This window comes from Notolepis coatsorum (assembly GCF_963971535.1).
Source record: "Notolepis coatsorum genome assembly, chromosome: 15".
Classification (NCBI taxonomy): domain Eukaryota; kingdom Metazoa; phylum Chordata; class Actinopteri; order Aulopiformes; family Paralepididae; genus Notolepis; species Notolepis coatsorum.
In genome coordinates this window covers 12,983,980-13,005,051 of record NC_140179.1, presented here as the reverse complement: position 1 = coordinate 13,005,051, position 21,072 = coordinate 12,983,980, and the positions used below count along the sequence as shown (strand labels likewise).

Here is a 21,072-nt window from a genome sequence, read left to right as displayed (position 1 = left end):
ACTGATTGATACATCTTGATATTTGTCTAGTGTGTTCATTAGACAGGTGTCAGGCCTAGGGGTCAGGCCTAGTCTCCACACAACCTGTCTCTACACAACCCGTCTACACAACCTGTCTCTACACAATCTGTCTCTACACAACCTGTCTCTACACAACCTGTCTCTACACAACCCGTCTACACAACCTGTCTCTACACAACCTGTCTCTACACAACCTGTCTCTACACAACCTGTCTCTACACAACCCGTCTACACAACCTGTCTCTACACAACCTGTCTCTACACAACCTGTCTCTACACAACCTGTCTCTACACAACCTGTCTCTACACAGCTTGTCTCTACACAACCTGTCTCTACACAACCTGTCTCTACACAGCTTGTCTCTACACAACCTGTCTCTACACAACCTGTCTCTACACAACCTGTCTCTACACAACCTGTCTCTACACAACCTGTCTCTCCACAACCTGTCTCTCCACAACCTGTCTCTACACAACCTGTCTCTACACAACCTGTCTCTACACAACCTGTCTCTACACAGCATGTCTCTACACAACCTGTCTCTACACAACCTGTCTCTGCACAGCTTGTCTCTACACAGCTTGTCTCTAATCACGTGGCAGTCAGATGAGGTGACAAACTAGATGATTGGTTTATGGGGCGATGCTTGTAGTTTTTTTGGGATTAAAAAAACTTGCTTGCTCTTTCTGGCTATTAACCTCTTAGCGTTCGGCGTACCGTATACCGGTACACCACGCCCGTGCGTGGCACTTTGCGCTCGTCTGCCAGCACCGGGCTGCATTTTATTCGCCAATATCAACCGATACATTGTTTGAAAGTAGAATTTTCCACCTTTTGATCGTCACCATCGGCCGTGCCCCGGGGAAACAAGCTTGTTGCGCAAGACAAGCCGTCAGACTTGAGCCATGTGCCGGGCAGTGAAACAGCTCATTCACCCCCCCCCCCTGACACACCACAAACCGCCTGGGCCGGTCCTTTTATACCGGCAGCCATCAGGCTCTACAACAAAGGGCTCGGACGGCCGGCTCTGCTGCCAGAACTATCACTGTCACAACTCAGGACTTAAGAACTAGAGACTCACATCACCGTACCTACTGACTATCTTGTATTTTGCACTAGAGACTAATATCACTGGACTCATCACTGGACTATCTTGTGTTTGTACTTTTTTTTATATTATATTGTATTTGTACCCATACTTTAAGTGTACCTATAGTGTATATAGGACTGTGAGGTTGCACGAGTCTCAACAGTCCCCGTTGAAGTCCTCAAAGAGGATGTAGCACTTCCTCAGAAGTACCCTGATGCTACTGTGGTTAATCTTGCCCAGAATGTCTCTGTTGATGGCATAACACTTTGAGATCGCCAGCACCTTTTATTAGACACAGAAACATATGATTCCTCTTCTTTATTGTGTACGAAACTTCAGAATGTCCCCTTTCAAAAGAGACCAGACTTGTGCATGTGCTATAAGTATAAAGTATAATAAATCACAAATTACTTTGGGTATGCAATCGTCAGGCGAAAAAGCTTAAGGGGTTAACCTAAGTTCTGAGTTGCACAAGCAGCATTTGTGCATTTTGATTTTGAACATTGCGTTCGGGGGGGAAGTGGCTAACGATAGACTTGACAGTTATATAGTCGTACTGGCGAATCGCGTCCTGCTCTTCGCCATCGAGTTATACCTCATCTCCAGTACCTAGTGTACTCCATCAACGAATAAAACAAATACACCCAGCACCTGCCAGGCCCCGCCCTAGTGACGTACTATAAAGCACTAGGCGTGGTCACCACTCGCTCTTCCTCTATTTTTGTTTCCATCATGGCGGATGCTTGCACCCTGTGAAACTAGTTGTAATGAAAAGTTTAGAGAAATTACGCAATGTTGAGTGCTTACCGGAGATTTGCCAACCCCTGGAATCTTCGGCATGTTCTGACGGCGCTCGCATGGGTTCTGCGACTCTGCAGCGTTATGCATTTCGATGCATCTCAGCGTCGAGTCTGTAGTCTCCTCGTTTTGTTGACAGCAGACAGAGGGACGGCGTGTGAGGTGTAGCTATCGAGCTACCTCACACAAGGTAGGATCTCCGCCACTAGGCATTAACGCTGGTGTTAGTAATGCTGCTTGTTGTTTGTTAGACAACCGAGTTGTATATCGGCGCCAGGGGCAGGATGTTTGGGTAAACGTCCCTCTGAGGACGTTTTCCAGGCTGTCCTGGAGCGCGCTGCTAATACTAAATGCTATAATGCTGGGTCACTGTTCTACTGTTCCCCGCTGTGGGATGTCACTAGGCATGACAATGCTGGCGTTTGTGATGTTGCTCGAGTTGTCCGGGAGACAACCGAGTTGTGTATTGGCGCAAGCGGCGGGATATCTGGGTAAACGTTGTTGTTTTCCCCGTTATCCTGGAACGAGCGGCTAACGCTATACTATGTTGGGCTACTGTTTCTGTTTTGTCTCCCTGCTGCGGGAATGTCTGTCTACACTACAGTCTTCCCTCCTCTTAACCATTCATGCTGACGGTCAATCGGTGTCTACTGTGGGAGTATTGCGGGGGGGCTTTGTTTACCTTTTCATGGGTAAATGGGCTGAGGTCTAGGGCTGGTGTGCTGTTTGTGAATATTATGAATGAATGCAGGACTGGTTCTCTGGTCCGCATCCCTTTAACGTTGTGTGCATGGGCTAGCCCATTCTACAGTATATTGGTGGTGTTAGTTCATTTATTCATTAACCCTTTCATGGTGCACACCACAGTGGAGGTTGCTGGTTGCAACCACCACTGGTGCTCAGTGTTAGCATCAGTCCTTTGCTTTTGACATGTTGAAACAGTGCCCCGCCCGGCCGTCGCCATGAGGTGGGTCGACCCGTCGAGTGGCTGGTGGGCTGTTAAAGCCTGTACCGCCACGGTATGGAATTGGCAGCGATTAGTAACTGTTCGAATTGCTGTTTTTTCTGTCAAACGGTGTCTGGTGGCGGGGCCTTCAGGGCCAGCCGATGTCGACACACCGCGCAAGGTTGTTGACGTTATTAGCTTTGACCTAGCCGCAAGCTATAACCGCTCAGGGCTCCCCTCTCCGCAGAGGATCTTGGTCTCCCGCTGGAGCGCGGGCGGTATTTGTCCTAGGCCCCACACCGCCTCACGCCGCGCAGCCAGAGGTGAGAGCATGGCCTCGTCAGCGGCTATGGCGAGGCCCTCGACAGGCGGCCATGTTTTCCCCCGCCAGAGGTATCCTGGGCGTTGAGTCGACAGGTGTCCACAAGGCCGACAGCCTTGGCGGCCAAGGGATCGGCTATGTTGGATGAGCTCGGCTTGGAATATACAAGCCGCCGCCGTCCTGCCGCGAGCAGCCCGCTCTCCGATCACTCCCTCCCCCAACATCAGCGGAAAAGGGGCTCTGATTTGTTTCCTTTGGCTGCGGGCCGCGAGCCTTCATTGAAGCGCATGCGGCCCCACGTTTTGCTTCTCATGGGGACAGGGGCTGACACCCAGTTGATGGCTGAGCCTGGGTCTGTCCGTGAGAATGTTGTGCTGTCAAGCGGCTCCCACACCATAAGCTGTGTTTGGTTGAGCCTGGTGTTACGTCTGTCAACTACAAGTGTTGTCAGCAGGGGGGCTCGAAACCTTTTTGAGGCACACAGTGCGGGCTTCCCTGACCTCGCCTTCGCCAGGCCGGGTATCATGTTGGTGCCTCCCACTCCTGAAAGATCGACAGTGGTCTCGCAGGCGCGCGTGATTTGGGTGGTAGTAATATCACTGCAGGGCTACGGTGTGTAGGAACCCATGGGGGCCTCACACCTTGCATGTCCGGCTGCAGAACAACTCCTCAGCATGTTCTGAAGGGGTGTTCAGTGGGGGAGTTTTTGTCACCTAGACTGATGTCAGCTTCCCCCGTATCAAACCGGCCCTTTCTGTCGGGGTCCCCCCTTGGGTGCGATTGCCTCGTGGGTAGTGTCAGGGTCAGATGTCCAGACACAGAACGCTCTGCTCGCACGGGTCCAGGGTTGGCTACGCACAGCGGGTGGGACCGGGCCGCCTATCTACAGTTCCTAGCGGACCTGCGCCACATGGCGGCGGGTGTGTTGGGAGTGTCATCACATATGGCTACAGCAGTACCATATGTCGAGGTGGATGGAGAGAATGCTGAGGCTGGGACTTGTATTTACACAACCCCACCCGTTTTCGGGTTTGGTACAGACCCTATTGTCAGGGTCACCAGCAGTGACAGCTCTGGTCAACGAGATCCAATCTCTGTGGACGAAGCAAGCCATCGTTGTGGTGTTTCCTCCCGGTGTTCTCTGGTGCCTGAGAAATCGGGAGGGGGGGTGTCAGACCCATGCTGGACCTGTCCCATGGGAAGGTTCAGCATTTTTTGGATCGTCTCCTACCTGTTGAACACTGTCAGGTGGGGGCCTGGTTCTCCTCCATAGACCTGTAGGATGCGTATTCGCATCCCCGATCTTCCATCCTAGGGCTTACCTACGCTTCCTTTGCAGGGTTAGCGTATGAGTACCAGAGGCTGCCGTTCGGTTTTTCTCTGGCTCCCCGCATCTTCACCAAGTGCGTGGAGGCCGCACTGGGGCCTCTGCGTCGTCAGGGGTTACGAAGTGTATTCTGCCCTGACGACGTTCTGGTCCTTGGCGGTCAAGGTGGATCGTCAAGTCTCATACCAGGCAGGTTTCCTACCAGCCTGGGGTTGCTGTAGACTGGAAGTAGAGTACTCCTCTTCCGAGTCAACGGGTGGAGTGCTATGGGCATCCCTCCCAGAGCGTGTTGTCGACATGCTCGGGAGGTTCCATCCTAGGACGGTTACGGCGCTGTCCATGATACGCCTGCTCGGTATGATGGCATCTGCTCATTCCGTGGTCCCTCTTGACCTCCTCTTCACCCCAGGAGGAGGTTACGGAGGTGGTTCTTTTCCAGTATGGAAATAGACCCGGTGAGAGGCAAGTGAAAGCGGCTAAGGTTCCCTTGTCAGTACTGGGGGACCTCGGGTCCCCATGGGCAGTAGGCCGTCACATGTCACGTTTTTCACCGACGCCTCCCTCGCTGGAGACGCGTCGGGCCAACGCAGTAGGGGGCAGCTGGCAAGCCATGCTGCCCGGTCTGCGCTACGTTCAATGTGTTGGTATTGAAAGCGGTCCTTCTGGTCCTCAAACGGTGTTGATCAGGACGGACAATACGACGTCAGCGTTGTATATCGACAGACAGGGAGGAGTACGCTCCCCCATCTGCACCGGGCGGCGGGCGGCTGGCTATGGGCGTTCTCCATCTGCGCGGCCTGAGGGCTCTCCACATCCCCGGCAGGGTGAATGTGGGTACAGGTGTGATGTCGCGGGGCGGTCCTCACCCTGACGGGTGGGGATTACGTCCGGACATGGTCAGGCAGGTCTGGGACCGATGCCGTGCCGCCTGGGATTCTTTCCCCCATACATCTGTTAGATCAGTTGTTGGGGCGGGTACGTTGAGGAGCGCAGGTCCTTGATCCTGATTGCGCCGGACCGGGGCGCAGCTGTGTGGTTCCCGGTCCTGATCCAGCTCTTGGTATCCCCGCCATGGCCTGTTCCTTGGTCATCGCGGGCCCTCTCTCAAGCGCACGGGTCTCTGTGTTAGTTCCCTGTGCTGGGCCAGCCGCTGATGGTTTGGCTGGTGAGAGGGTGAGTCTGGAGAGGATGGATCCTTCTGTGGTTGGTACCATCCGGAACGTGCATGCTCCCTCCACTATCGCGGGTTACGCGGGTAGGACGGTAGGTGGTGTATTTTCCAACAGTGGTGTAAGGCTACCCTCTTGTGAAGCGTTTACTGCTTGGCGCTCGGCGCCTTAAGCCAGTGAAACGTTCTCTGGCTCCGAGTTGGGATCTTCAATTGGTCCTCGGTCGGTTGTCCGAGGCCCCGTTTGAGCCTCTTGAGCAAGGCCTTTGGGACTGCGTTCCTGCTGGCCGTCACCTCCGCTAAGCGCGTGGGTGAGCTCTGTGCTCTCTCGGTGCGGCCTGAGTGTCTGTCTATTCGTTTTGATAGCGGTGCCACTCTGAGGCCTAATCCAGCCTTCGTGCCAAAAAATATCCGGAGTTCTTTCCGCTCCAGGGATATTATGGTTCAGGCGTTTCATCCGCCTCCTCACGCTAGTGAGTTGGAGGCGGGCCTTCACCTGTCATGTCCGGTCCGGGCTTTGGGGATTTACCTCAGCCGTACTCAGGGCCTCAGGGCTACCGATCAGCTCTTGTCTGTTACGGTGGCTCTCGTGCTGGTAAGGCACTGTCGAAACAGCGCCTGTCCCATTGGTTGTGCGAGGGCATTGCCCTTTGCTACACGTTGGCCGGGCTGGCTCCCCCTGGGGGCGTCAGGGCGCACTCCACTCGTGGGGTGGCGGCCTCTGCCGCCCTGCTGGGTGGGGCCTCGGTGGAGGACATCTGTGCTGCGGCTTCATGGTCCTCACCGGGTCCCTTCGTAAGGTTTTACCTCATGGACATGACCGGGGGTTCTGTCTCCCAGGCGGTTCTGAGGTCTGGAACCTCTCCTGCTTCCCGTCCTTCAGTGGGGTGGCAGGGGTGTGTGGGTGTGGGCCACAATGTGTTGTGTCACACGTGGTCCCGCCTGTGCTGTGCGTTTACGAGGTTCTAGTTCCCTCTTTTTCGCACTTGGGTGGAGTTGACTGCCACCCCCTCTTCACTAGGAAGGAGGGGTGACGGGACTCCCCTCCCCCCTGATGTGGGCTTTCGGGTCCTCAGGGGGTGCATTTGTCGGTCCTCGCGTCTGCTCTGTCCCCATATCTCGATGGCGAAGAGCAGGACACGATTCGCCAGTACGACTATATAACGATTATATGTTATATGAGTACTGGCTGAGCGTCCTGCTCTTAGCTTGCCCTGAGGTCCCTTGGGGAAACTTTTCTTTTGGAAGCGGTTTTCCGAGGAAGAGCGAGTGGTGACCACGCCTAGTGCTTTATAGTACGTCACTAGGGCGGGGCCTGGCAGGTGCTGGGTGTATTTGTTTTATTCGTTGATGGAGTACACTAGGTACTGGAGATGAGGTATATCTCGATGGCGAAGAGCAGGACGCTCAGCCAGTATTCATATATACATAACCTATCGTTAGGCCACATTCACACTGCAGGCCTTAGTGCTCAATTCTGATTTATTGTTGTTGTTGTTGTTCATTTTTTGGTTTGTCTGTTCACATAATAAATAAAAAAAATGTGGCCAATATCAGATTCCAGTGTGAACGGGTCACGCTCCTGAACTGACCCGCATGCGCAAATGAACAATAAAGAAAATAGATGTAATTTTAACTGATGTGACGAATGTCTAATCTAGACTGACGTAAAAGTTGCATGAAAGTCACATGACTGTTCAGAGGTCACATTGTGAAAAATCAGACCTGTATCTCATTTAGGACCACGTATGAAAGTGGCCCAAATCATAATTGAAAAGATCAGATTCTTCCATGTGATTTGCGCTGCTCACACTGTTGTGAGATCAGATCCCATGTGATTTGCGCTGCTTACACTGTTGTGAGATCAGATCCCATGTGATTTGCGCTGCTCACACTGTTGTGAGATCAGATTCCATGTCATCATCAACCTTTATTTATTCTCGAAATTACAATTGAGATCACCCTCATTTTCGATGTAGTCGAGACTTTGTGCTGCTCACAAATCAAATGTATTATACTCTCTTTTTAGACTTTTTTTGTACTCCTAAACAACAAACAACATATATTTGTAGATCTGGTATGTCATAAATGTCTAGATGTAACAGTACTGTCTATCTGTATGTCATATATGTTATGATGAATTGAAAATGGGGGACCCTGATGTAAACAAGATGAAAGTCTTTCTCTGGTCTGCATCCCCTTAACAATTGTGTGTATTGAGCCGTACTGTACCCATTCTGCAATCTGTTAAATAGGGGTGTAGCGATGCGACCTCACACCGATTAATTTCGATTAAGATTATTCAGGCAACGATTCAATGCATCATGAAATCTCTTCATTTGACCACTAGTCGATTCGATACATTTTTGATACATTTTCTATCAGTTAATTCCCCCAAAAATGTTGAATAGACAAATGTGGCTGGGGGAACTGATTCACTCTGCATGAATGGACTATAGGTCAATAAAAACAATAATATATATATATATTTTTTTATATATTTTTATTTAGATTATCATCGATTCTAACATTTTCAAATCGATGCAGTTGAATCGTCACATTAGAATCGATGCATTTAGATTAATCGATGCATCGTTTTACACCCCTACTGTTAATACAATTTTCAATCAACACTGATCAGATTTGGGCCTCTTTCGCCTGGGGAGAGAAAACACACGTTGTCTCGTAACCATAAGCAGCTCCTGTTATATCTATAGGTCTCTTCCACTGTACAGAGCTCTCTCTCTCTTCCTGACTGTATGGCAGCAGGGTGCAAAGGTCGACACCTGGAACACCGCGCCGAGGACACACGCGCTAGAATGTCATACAATCACATGACTTATGTTCACTGGAAGACATAATGTCATCATGGCCCTTTTTAACTGTTGATGGCCTGGTAACACCCGTCTGTAGGCACGCGGGGTGGGGGGCCAACGGAGTACCTCTGGGAGGATGTCTGGTGCTCTGGTCTGGAGGAGTGTGGAGCGGAGTATCGGGTCCAGCTGGCATGTCGTCGTGGGACGGTTCCACGTTACCAGTGTCGACGCTTCAGCGTCTGTAATGGGAGAGAAAGATGACGGAGTAAAAAGAGGAGGCTCTCAAGGGCGGCCGGGTAGCACAGCGGACTAAGCGTCTGTCTACCACCACAGAGACAGTGGGATCGAATCCAGCTGTGGTGCCTCCGGCTTGGCCGACCGTCCATACTGACACAATTGGCAGTGTTAGCGGGTGGGAAGCCGGCGAGGGTGGGTCCTGGTCGTTGTAAAACAGCGACTCCTACAGTTCGGTCGGGGCGCCTGCACAGCGAGGGAACTAGGGAAGGATCTGGGGGAGATAGTGTGACCTTCCACACGTTACTAGGGCTGACCTTCGAAGCTTTTTTTGGCAATCGAAGCTTCGGGGCCGAGCTTCGGTTTTAATTCGAAGCTTTTTTTTATTTTTTTTTTTTTTTTAATCTTATGTTGTGGGACTTGTACAGCACTTTGGTAAATGTTGTTGGTTTTAAATGTGCTCTATAAATAAAGTGATTGGAATAATTAATTAAGTAGCCCCTTTCGTGACTGTGACGCAGCCAACAAGGTTTCACTCGGCTGCGCTGCCTGGGTGCAGTGGGGCTGCTCTCACAGCCAACGACATGACATTACATAATTATGTTGCAACCATCGTCTATCAAGCAAACAATTATATAAATATTTATATGTAGTTGATAGAGACAAAGGCAGAATTAATTAAGCACGTTTTATTAAGACATATTTTTATATGGGTCGGGACACTTTAAAAAAGCAGCACAATGAACACATCTGTCCGACATAGTCTTAAATAACAAACGGCATTGCTTTGCTTCTTCGTCGACATGTCTGCTGCACATGTCCTTGTTGTTTTCAACACAGATAATCTCCACGTGCTTGTTGTAGAGAGGTGGAGTCGAGGCGCCGCTTACTTTCGTTTCATTGGAATGGAGGCGGCAAGGCGCCGCTTACTTTCGTTTCATTGGAATGGAGGCGCAAGATTTTGGAGGCAAAAAATAATATGTATATATTATTAAAAAAAAATATATATATAAAGATAAAAAAAAAAGATGAGGCTCTCGATCCAGCATTTGGAGTGGGTGATGGTTGGAAGAAGCGGCTGCGGATGTTCTCTTCCTTTTTCCTCAAAGAATTATGGCAAAGTCTTGGGCAGAGAGAGAGAGGAGGGGGGGAGGGGATGGAGGGAGGACATGGTGGCGTGCAGTTCGTGGATGTTCTTTGCCGAGGCCTGGATCTTATGGTGAACAGGGTTCGCACAAGGTCCTTGAAGTGCTTAACACTTTGAGCGCTGGCTATTATCCTCATCCTGTAGTAAATGTGCCACGCTTTAAAATGTTCACTGTGCAGGGCTATATCTATATTATAGCTATGGAGACGATACTATTTGACAGTAACTATCCCTCGTCCAACATGTGAAAAAGAATACATGTCTTCATGTATACGTTCGCGTGTTATCCCGTCGTGAATATTGTATTGTTTCAGAGTGATCCTGGCTAATTCCTGGAAGCTGAGTCATGGAGCGATATGTGAATTTGGCTAAATGCGTTCGCGTTGCTCGCCTGGACAAGTTTTTTTGATGCTCTGATCGCCATCAACGGCATTCGTTTTGAATACTACATACGTTGATCGTCTGGATCGATATGAAATCATTGTAGGATCAAGGTGGAATTGACGTCAGATAGTCCTTACCTTTGATCAGGGTTATTCCAAAAAGAATATTCCAATTGTCTGATCGCGATTTCCAGTATTGATGTCCATCGGGTCCCCGACATAATCTGGCACAACACATGCATCGAGGGGCCATGGACGCGTTCCAACGGTACCTTTTTTCTGTACTTTAGTCTCTAAAAATGTAATCTACCTACCTCAGTTGTAAAAAATGTGTCCAAACTTCTAATTATTTTTATTATCATTATTATTTATTTAGAATAATTAGTTAATATATTGTCTGCATCTAGCTTTGTAAAGTGTAACCACACTTGTGACTGTTTTCGGCTTGCCATTGCCCCGACTGCTTTGTTGTTGTCCTAGGTAAGCGTGTATTGGGCACGTGACTGTTGATGTGAACGTGCGGTAAACTAAACGTTGACGTCATCGGACTTAACATTTAAAAACATTTAAATTTATTATTATAATATAGTATATAACGGTACCGAAATGTGGCACCGGTGGATCTCACGTGAATCGGTACTCGGTAGTACCGACGTGATTCGGTCGGTACCTTTTTAAAAGTGCCGGATTCGGTACCCTACCCATCCTTAACTACAGGTAGGTAGTGATAGATAGCGATGTACTACTACAGTATGATCCCTCTATATAACCTAGCTATCGGACAAATATTGCATGTCAAAATAAAATCGGATTTATCAATTGTGCTTTTCAAAGCCCATATCGGCCGATGCCAGATGTCTTCCAATATTATAAAGAGGTGCATCACTAAACCTAAACCTTTCCTTAACCTTACCGGAGACCTCACGCCAAACCATAACCTCTAACACAAATTAATAGATTTTATAATTTTATTGATTATCGTCTCTAAAACAATTTTGACAACTGATGGTCATGGGGGGAAAATGGAGGAATAGACAGGTAAAGGGAGAGAGAGAGACTAAAGGAAAACTGTGCATTCCGCATGTCGCTCAGAGGAACAGGAATGTTGTTTTGAAATGTGCCTGGGCGAACTCCCTGAGATCTCTACCAGATGTGGACCGACATCAGAAGGAGAGTGACTAAGGCCCGGTTGGAGAGACCTGAGCTGTGTGTCTGTCCGCAGCCTTATCGATCAACAGCCTCTGATCCATACTTTTCTCTCTCTCTCTTTACTGAGGCTACTTATTTCCTCTCTGTTCCGTCTCTCTAAGCCAGGGGTCAGCAACCTTTACTATCAAAAGAGCCATTTCCCCCCCCCCCCCTCCCACAAAATAAAATTCCTCTGGAGCCGCAAAACCAATTTACCCTTAAAAAAACGGCGCAACTCGTTCTTGGCGCAGGATGTGTTAACACTTCCACCGCCATCCACGCTGTAACACGTTATTGCCCGCCATGCTTTGACCGCCAGATCTCGCTGTACAGCGTTATTGAGATCAATATTTCATTTTTTCACCATTGGCATTCATAATTCATATATACACCTCCGACGCTGCAGCTGGACCCTACGGCTCAATACAACGACGGCTCAATACCGCCGCCTGGTGGATGGTCAGGCGAGTTACACTTGAACAACAGGAAGTGGGAGGTGTGTGTCGATTAAATTCATCCGGCCGTCAGACATTGTTGCAAGGCTCCCGACAGACACTATAGTACATATTGATCGCTTTATAAACTTAATAATCGATATGATTTCGGCATTTATTGCGACATACAAACCGGAAATGGACCTAGGCAATCGACGTCCTATACTTGGGATATTTCACCGCCAGTCTCTTTGACGCACGGTAAGAGGAAATGGAGAAGAGGCGAGAGAACTCTCGCTCGGCTCCAGCACAACACTAAAACCAGGCCGTTCACCCCCGCTGCTCGCCGTCTTACGACGAGAGCGAGCCGAGGCGAAGAGTCTGCAACGCAAATCCTCGGCCACCAGATAAACTGTCGGCCTGTTGGCCGACTGTCCCCTGGCGGGGGAACCAGGGCCGGAACCCGGCCACCTCACAGGAGATGGGGGCTCAACGGCCCCTCGGCGAGGCACACTCTCCTCCGGGCGCCGCCCAGGCGCACCTGGCTGCCACGACCGTGGAACCAGAGACGCCCCACGACGCACGGAGGACGCCGCAATAGTGAAGCGCTGGTGGAGGGTAGCGTTGTAACCGTCTAGACCCTCCGACGGTGAAGACATTATCTCTTTGTTTTTTCGGAAATTTGCGGGAGAGAAAAAACAAAAACAAAGAAAGGTAGCTCCTTTCCAACAACTATTTTGTCACTAAACTTAAAGTGGTGTGTTACAGACACTTTCGGTGGTGAAAATAGGGAAGGGGCTGATTGTGTGGCCACGACCCCGCTTATGTAGAGGAGCGGATGTGGGTGTGGCCAGGCGGATGGGTGTGTGCATGTGTAGAAAATTATTCATTATTAGATTGGATAAAGGGATAGTTCCACTAAGAGCAGAGCGTAAGCTATACGATGTATAACCTCAAACTCTTACTGGCTGTGTAGACCTATTTTTAAATAAAACACAGAAGAGGTGACAAAACACTGGTGTCTGTAGACCGACTTTGAAATAAAACCCTGAACTATGCAGCTCTATTTGAGTCCTTCCCTTATTTGTGGAAACTCTTATCAAATAAAAAGTAAATTTTTTGTTGTTCGCAAATTTCTCACCACTTTCCCTTTTTTTTTTTTTTTTAATCCATGGTTAGCTTACTGGGGGTTCGGAAACTCAAGATTAGCCACTTGCAGACTGCAGGGAGAGGCGCGGGGTGTGTGTATACTGTATATTTGAGTTGATGAAATATTTTAGTTGACTAAATAAAAGTAAAAAAAAAAAAAAGTAACTTTTTTTTTGTTGTCATGGAGCCGCAGCTGATTGGCTAAAGACCTGCATGCCCCGGAGCCGCAGGTTGCCGACCCCTGCTCTAAGCCAACGCTGCCCCGAGGCCTTGTCCCCTCTCTTAATCCATTAGTCAAGCCATCATTTGTTTTGAGGTCAAGTTTTCTCAAGTCAAATTAGTTATTTCTTGGAAAATTATTAGCACATCTTTGGCAACAACAATCCATTTCCAATTTGTTTTAGCTAGATTTGAAAAGGCCCTTCTTACATGATTGCATCAATATTGTGGGGAAACGCAATTGCGCATAGGCCTACTTGTCGGTGACATCGGGTGTTTTTATTAGTCGGCAAAACCTGCGACTATTACTATTTATATATTTTCTGACCTAAACCATTGATTGATTGATTGAAAACTTTATTAACAGATTGCAGAATGGGTACAATACAGTACAGCTCAATACACACAATTGTTAAGGGGATGCAGACCAGAGAAAGACTTTCGTCTTGTTTACATCAGGGTCCCCCATTTTCAATTAATCATAACATATATGACATACAGATAGACAGTACTGCTACATCTATACATTTATGACATACCAGATTTACAAATACAGTACTGTATTGTAAATGTAATGTATAAAACAGAGTATATACATTTGACGTAGAAACTGTACATTGGAGGAGGTTGGGTTGGGGGGGTGGGGGGTAGGTGGGGTGGGGCGGGGGAACTGTACATTGGAGGTGGTAGGGTGGGTGGGGGAGTTGGGTAGGCGGTGTGGGGGAAACTGTACAACTGTACAAGCAAAACTGTACATTGGAATATCGACAACCTTACTTGGTCCCAAGAAGAGGGTCTCGTGTATTATTGGGTTAGGACATTTACAGGGGCCAGTTTCGAATTGCAGTCTCCTGTAGGTGCTCTTTGAGAGTGGTTTTGAAAGTGGGTAGTGATTCACATTCCTTTACAGCTTTGGGTAGGGAGTTCCACATTGATGTGGCATAATTGTGAAACGTGGTTAGTCCCTTGTTTGAGCCGAATCTGGGTTTAACATGATTTGTGGAGCTCCCTCTGGTGTTGTGGTCGTGGTATTCACTGACCTTTGGGAAGTATTTTGACATGGGTGTATCTTGTTGACCAGGCCCATTGCAAGTTGCTGTACTCTGTCATCTACTCTAAGCCATCCTAGGTAGTCAAAGTGGGCAGGGGTGAGGTGAGTTCTAGGAGTAAGGTCAAGCAGTAGTCTGACCAGTTTGTTTTGTGCTGTTTGTAATCTTGTTTTTAAGCGCCTTTGAGGTGCTTTGGTACCATGAGGTACAAGCATAGTCGTAGTACCCTTGAATGAGTGCTCCTGCCAGAGTCTTCAGGGTATTCTTGTTTACCAGAGAGGAGATCCGGTACAAGAATCGAGTTCGTTGGTTGACTTTTTTGATTACATTGGATGCCATTTTGTCACAGGAAAGATTTGCCTCTAGGATGGAACCTAGGTATGTAATTTCATCTTTCCTTGTGACAATATTGTCACCCACTGTAACTGAGAAGCCGTTGGTCTTGCTGAGTTTGTTATTTGATCCGAAGAGAATGGACTCTGTTTTACCCAGGTGTAATGATAGTTTGTTATCAGCGAGCCAGGTGCAGATTCTGCCGAGTTCTGAGCTGAGGGTTTTTTCAACCTGTAACTTGTTCTTGTCAGAGACCAGCAGGGCTGAGTCGTCCGCGAACAAGAACAAGTTGCATTCACAAACTGACACCATGTAATTTGCATAAATTAGGAACAGTAACGGTCCTAGTATGCTTCCTTGTGGAACACCACAGCTCACTGTGAGGGGGGGATAGGGTACCGTTTACCTCCACCATCTGTTCTCTCCCCTCAAGGTAGGATTGCATTCAGCTCACTGATTGACCAGCTAAAAGCAATTGGTTTTGATGGTCTATCAGAATGGAGTGATTGACAGTGTCGAAGGCCTTTTGTAGGTCCAGCATGACCATGCCGCAGTATTTGCCCGCGTCCACCTCTTGTTTGATTGTGGTCGTTCAAATAGAGAAGGCATGTGTCAGTGGAGTGGGATGTTCTGAAGCCAGATTGGAATTCGTAGATTTGATTTTTTTCCGCTAGGTACTTTTCGACCTGGTCATAGACTATTTTTTCCATGACTTTCGAGATGGAGGTTGGAATAGAAACAGGGCGGTAGTTGCCTGGGTCTAATTTGCTGCCCTTTTTGTGCAGGGGGGTCACTCGCAATTTTGAAGTCCTTGGGGACGTGTCCCTGTTTTATGGAGAGGTTTATTATGTGTGTGATGACTGCGGTGATGGTGGCTGCTGCGTCTCTGAGGAATTTGGAGGGGATGTTGTCATGGCCAGTGGCCTTGTTAGGTTGGAGGGCGCTACATTTTTTGAGTACCTCATCTGTTGTTACCATTTCCAGTTTGAAGTCGTCTTTGCGGACCCCTAGGTTTTTGTAGTATGCTACTATGTGTTCTGCCCCATAATGCCCTGAGTGGGAGGGTAGTTTATTAACCAGTGTTGTGGCTATGTTTGTAAAGAACCAAGAACCAAGCTGTCTAGTGTATACATATATCTATGATGTACATACGTACATATGGGGGCGACAGTGGCTCAGGAGGTAGAACAGTCGTCTGGCAATCTGGAGGTTCCCAGTTCGATCTCCGCTCCTCCCGGGCAGCGTGTCGAAGTGTCCTTGAGCAAGACACTTAACCCCTAACTGCTCCCGGTGAGCAGGTGGGCACCTTGCATGGTCGCCTCTGCCATCGGTGTGTGAATGTGTGAGTGAATGGGTCAAATGTGAGGAACAAATTGCAAAGCGATTTGGATAGAAGCGCTATATAAATGCAGCCATTTACCATTCACGTAGAATATATAATTAGAGCTCTAGTATACAGAGTTTGTGTGGTTGTTACAGCCCCTGTGCTCCACTAGTTCGGCTGTAGACTTTGAGACAAAGAGTGCACCAGAAACCCGAAGAGCCTCGCTGTAGCATGTAGTCCCTCGTTAATGCAGCCAGACAGGCTGGAGACATCATTACATCACCGCCGGGGACCCATCAATGATTAATCATTGGAACTGACTGGACAGAAGGAGAGGAACACATGGCAGAGGAAGGAGGGCAAAGTGATTTTGTTTTAGGGGATCTAGTTTCTTCATCAAATACCTTTTTTTTTTAAGTCGTATCAGTTACCAGACTGCAACCTGATAAGTTAATGATGAATTAGATGGCCAATAGTATTCAGGTTCTTGGTCTGTATGGCCTACTTACTTAATAGAACTGTGATCAAACTACTGTGACGCGCCTGGTGGTGTTCAGACTCGTCACGGTTCAAAAACAAAAAAATTCAACTGTCCACACAAGTGCAAATTCAATCAATAAAGAATATAGTCCGATGGGCAATTAGAATGGTCGTAATACAGTCCAAGGTCAAAAACACAAAAACAGGCTCTCGTCCAAATAAAGTTATTGTTCAATACTCCGAGTTGTCTTCCGGTCCAGGGTCGGTACACAAGGGGGTTTCTCAGCCAGTCTAGGGTCCAGTACACAATGAACACCTTCTTGCCTTCACCTCACAAAACGCTGTCAACAACAATCTCTCTCTCTCCGTACTTCGCTCCTACCTCACCTCCTCTCAACTAAACTCTATCTGTCCTAGTGTTTTATGGTATGTGTGTCTGGTGTGTGTGCGTGTGGGATGAACGAACGAATGAATGAATGTCAAACCAAACAATCATAACAACAAATTAAAAAACATTAAAAAAAAAACATAAAAAAAAAAGAAAAAAAAGGAATTATAAACAAAAGGTCAAGAGCAATGTGTTTGGTTAGCATGTTTTGGACATGTCCAAAAAAGGAGTAGAGGGAAACTAAGCTTATTGATCCATACCCCCTTACATTTATATTTGTTCTTCCATTAATTTTACTAGATATAACATAATTTAGTATATTACAATATAGAATATACTTTTACTTATATTAAAAGATTAAAAGAAAAAACTTGATTCACTTGACAGCAGTGAATATAGTACAGCACTACATACACAATATAACATAACTTTGTTTATCCTCAATACTCATTTCTGTATTTCTCTAATGTGTATTTTTTTAGCTGCTTTTTAAATTGTGCCACATGTTTACTCAGTTTGATGTATTCGGGTCAATTATTCCACAACTTCACTCCACACACCGATATGCACATGCTTTTCAGCGTGGTGTGTACCATTGGTTGTTTAAGATTCCCTCTCCCTCTGAAGTTATATTCTCCTTCCCTGTCTCTGAACCATTTTTGAATGTTGCCTGGGATTAGTTTGTATCTGGCTTTGTATACAATGAGGGCAGTTTTGAAATCCACTAGGTCCATAAATGTCAATGTTTGTAGGGATGTGAGTGATCTAATGGTGCACAGGTGTGTTCTATCAGTCCTAATCAGCTGCCCAATTGCTTCCTCCTCCTGTGGCAGTAGTATCTCCCATCCTTCACGTAGCCATGGGACGGGGGATGATATTTGGCACAATATCCTGTGTTTACCCTACTTCTCCAATGAAGGCAAACAAATCATTTTTTTCCTTTTTTTCATTTACATCCCATCAGGCTGAAGAGGCGGAGACAGCTCAAGCAGAGCCAATCGGAGAAGAGTGCCGCTGAGCAGAATCCGGTTAAGTCGCCCTTGAAGTCGCCCATCATCTCCTGCCCAGACGCACCAAATGACAGCGACCCTAAGGAGAAGGCTGCAGAGACTGATCTCCAGAGAATAACGGCGAAGCTACCAGGTGAGGCCTGCGTCGTAAACAACTCTAATAAAAGCTACCAGGTGAGGCCTGCGTCGTAAACAACTCCTAATAAAAGCTACCAGGTGAGGCCTGCGTCGTAAACAACTCTAATAAAAGCTACCAGGTGAGGCCTGTGTCGTAAACAACTCTAATAAAAGCTACCAGGTGAGGCCTGCGTCGTAAACAACTCTAATAAAAGCTACCAGGTGAGGCCTGCGTCGTAAACAACTCTAATAAAAGCTACCAGGTGAGGCCTGCGTCGTAAACAACTATAAAAGAAAAGCTACCAGGTGAGGCCTGCGTCGTAAACAACTCTAATAAAAGCTACCAGGTGAGGCCTGCGTCGTAAACAACTCTAAAAGAAAAGCTACCAGGTGAGGCCTGTGTCGTAAACAACTCTAATAAAAGCTACCAGGTGAGGCCTGCGTCGTAAACAACTCTAATAAAAGCTACCAGGGCCCTGTTTCTTGTACCTGGATAACTGAGTTAGCCGGATAACTTTAGCTGGATAACTGGGTTAGCCGGACTTTCCGATTTCATGTACCTGGATTTTCCAAATCACCATGACAACATATCCAAAAGTTTGAGCCTGGTCGAAAGCAGAGTTCAAGTTCAAGTTAGCCTGAACTATCGCCACGCCCCCGCAAAGAAGTGACAGCCCGTTTCCTGAAACTATTCCCACAGTCTACGATCTGCATTATACCATTCTGAATTACGTTTTTGTGCTCCATTCTTCCAGAGGGGGCTTTTGAAATGTAAAATAGACCCAACATGCTGATACTAAATTCACTTTGTCCTAAATAATGCACGTTATATATACCGTGGCGACGGTGGCGCTCGCTCGTGCGACGTACACATTATGTGGTTATTTTAATTGTAACTGGGATTAAGATGTCTGATGAGATGCGCTGTTTGACGGATTTGAGAAATTGAATGAGCCGTTGACGTCACATGAATGAATGAGGATAAAGAAATAAAACTTCATTCAAAATAAGGGATATTCTAAACACGGGTCTCTCGTTCATTAATGTATAAACAATGAATCTATCCCATCTGGCACAGTGGCCCAGCGGTAGCGCTCAAGTCTGCCAACCTAGCGATCCGGGTTCAAATCCCGGTGTTTCCAATATGATTTTTTTGAATATAATATTAATGATTATACGCCAAAGTAGCCTGGTTTTAAGTTAAAATATTATAAATCTACATGCATTGAGGATGTCATTCTTTATATAGCTCTCAACGTGCACCAAATTGAATTATTCCTATATTGCAAAAAGAAGGACCCCGGTCTTGAACCCGGGTCGTCCGTGTGGAAGTCAAAAGAACAACCCGTTAGACCACATTGGAGATAAGTTAAACATTGACTATACATCAATCAATGGGCAAGAAAGCCGTCTCGTAATTCTGTATAACAGTTAACTAGTTATTTTCGCTAGCAAGATCTCATTTGATTATTCAATCCAGCAGGCAAGTTTAAAGAAATATAATCTGATTGATTGAGGTAATGAGGGACTTAGAATTAGCCTATAGATAACGCATTTAACTTGTCGGCGAGGCGATTGAGCCTATTGCAATCTGTCAATAAAGTCTTAAATCAATTAATCAATCAATGCCGTTGAGAATCAGGGTCTCTGCCATCGATACGTGCTGGCTTTCCACCTAAAACGGGAGCGCGCATCTAGCCTGACTTGAGCCTGACTCTCAAGTCTGGCTTGAGTTAACGAGACTGAATCCTCCTTTGTGAAACAGGAAAATCCCGGCTTTGAACATCGGGTTAACTGAAGCTGGATAATGGACATGTTGATCGACTTAGTTGAACCACGTACATGAAACAGGGCCCAGGTGAGGCCTGCGTCGTAAACAACTCCTAATAAAAGCTACCAGGTGAGGCCTGTGTCGTAAACGACTCTAATAAAAGCTACCAGGTGAGGCCTGCGTCGTAAACAACTCTAATAAAAGCTACCAGGTGAGGCCTGTGTCGTAAACAACTCTAATAAAAGCTACCAGGTGAGGCCTGCGTCGTAAACAACTCTAATAAAAGCTACCAGGTGAGGCCTGTGTCGTAAACGACTCTAAAAGAAAAGCTACCAGGTGAGGCCTGCGTCATAAACGACTCTAAAAGAAAAGCTACCAGGTGAGGCCTGCGTCGTAAACCAGGGGTTCTCAACCTTTCTGCTGCCAAGGCACCCCTGTGTTCAATAAAATATTCCAGGGCACCCCTACATACGATAAAGACTTTTTCGGTCCTGTCTTTTTTGCTACAATGATGATACAATGATTCTTTATTTGCCGTGCTGTCGTTGAGATGTTTTGTTGTTTGTTTGTCTTTGTTGCTTGTTGGTGAATCTGCAAATATGAATTGCCCCACGCGGGATCAATAAAGTTGTCTGAATCTGATGACAAAAGTGCTTGCTTTCAAAATAATGTTTATTTAAGAAAAAACTGAAAATCATGTATTTTTTTTTTAATACAGAAAAGGATCACGAAAGTGCTATCTGTTGCAGCTGCACTGTTCTCCATAAAAATAGCATATTTGGATAAGTTTGACAATTTCTCAAAAACAGAAAATCATGTATTTTTTTTAAATACAGAAAAGGATCACCAAGTTATAGAGTTGTTCCGATACCGATACTGGTATCGGAAAAGCCGCCGATACTGGCTAAAATGCTGGTATCGGTATCGGCGAGTACCCTCTAATGCTGCGCTCCGATACCATATGACGTAATTTATCAACAACACTGTGGTCTGTTGAGTAAGCATTATAAAACAAACGTGTGCTTAATCGATTAAAGTGTCAATGCCATTTGTCATTTTAACAGCAGATACTTTCTTAAATGTCATCGTCCCGAAAGAGCGGTGTTGACGGAGAGCTCATGGGTTCGCTTGGTGGCTGGTGTTATTAGCGTCAGCTAACCGAAAGCTAGCTTTAACATTACCTTGGCTAAAGTTGGGGCTATTCATATAATCCAGCAATAATGGCTGCAGACCTGCAAGCAAAGTACAGCAAGTTGGCAAAGGAGTATTCCAAGTTAAATCACAATGTCACCAGTAACGTTACAGTCTTCTATGGTCTTCCCATATACCGGTAGCTCATGCTAGCTAACGGTAACGT

At 46.9% G+C, this 21,072-nt stretch overlaps 1 protein-coding gene across 2 annotated transcripts in view; it reads left to right on the top strand.

Annotated features, from left to right (window-relative positions):
* The window catches only part of ncoa7b (nuclear receptor coactivator 7b), a 96,048-nt gene that overhangs the window by 13,849 nt on the left and 61,127 nt on the right, over positions 1–21,072 (top strand). For both annotated transcript variants that reach the window (XM_084330607.1, XM_084330606.1), the window contains exon 3: positions 17,782–17,960. In XM_084330607.1, coding sequence (XP_084186733.1) covers positions 17,782–17,960 — 179 coding nt within the window. The remainder of the gene's footprint in view (positions 1–17,781; positions 17,961–21,072) is intronic.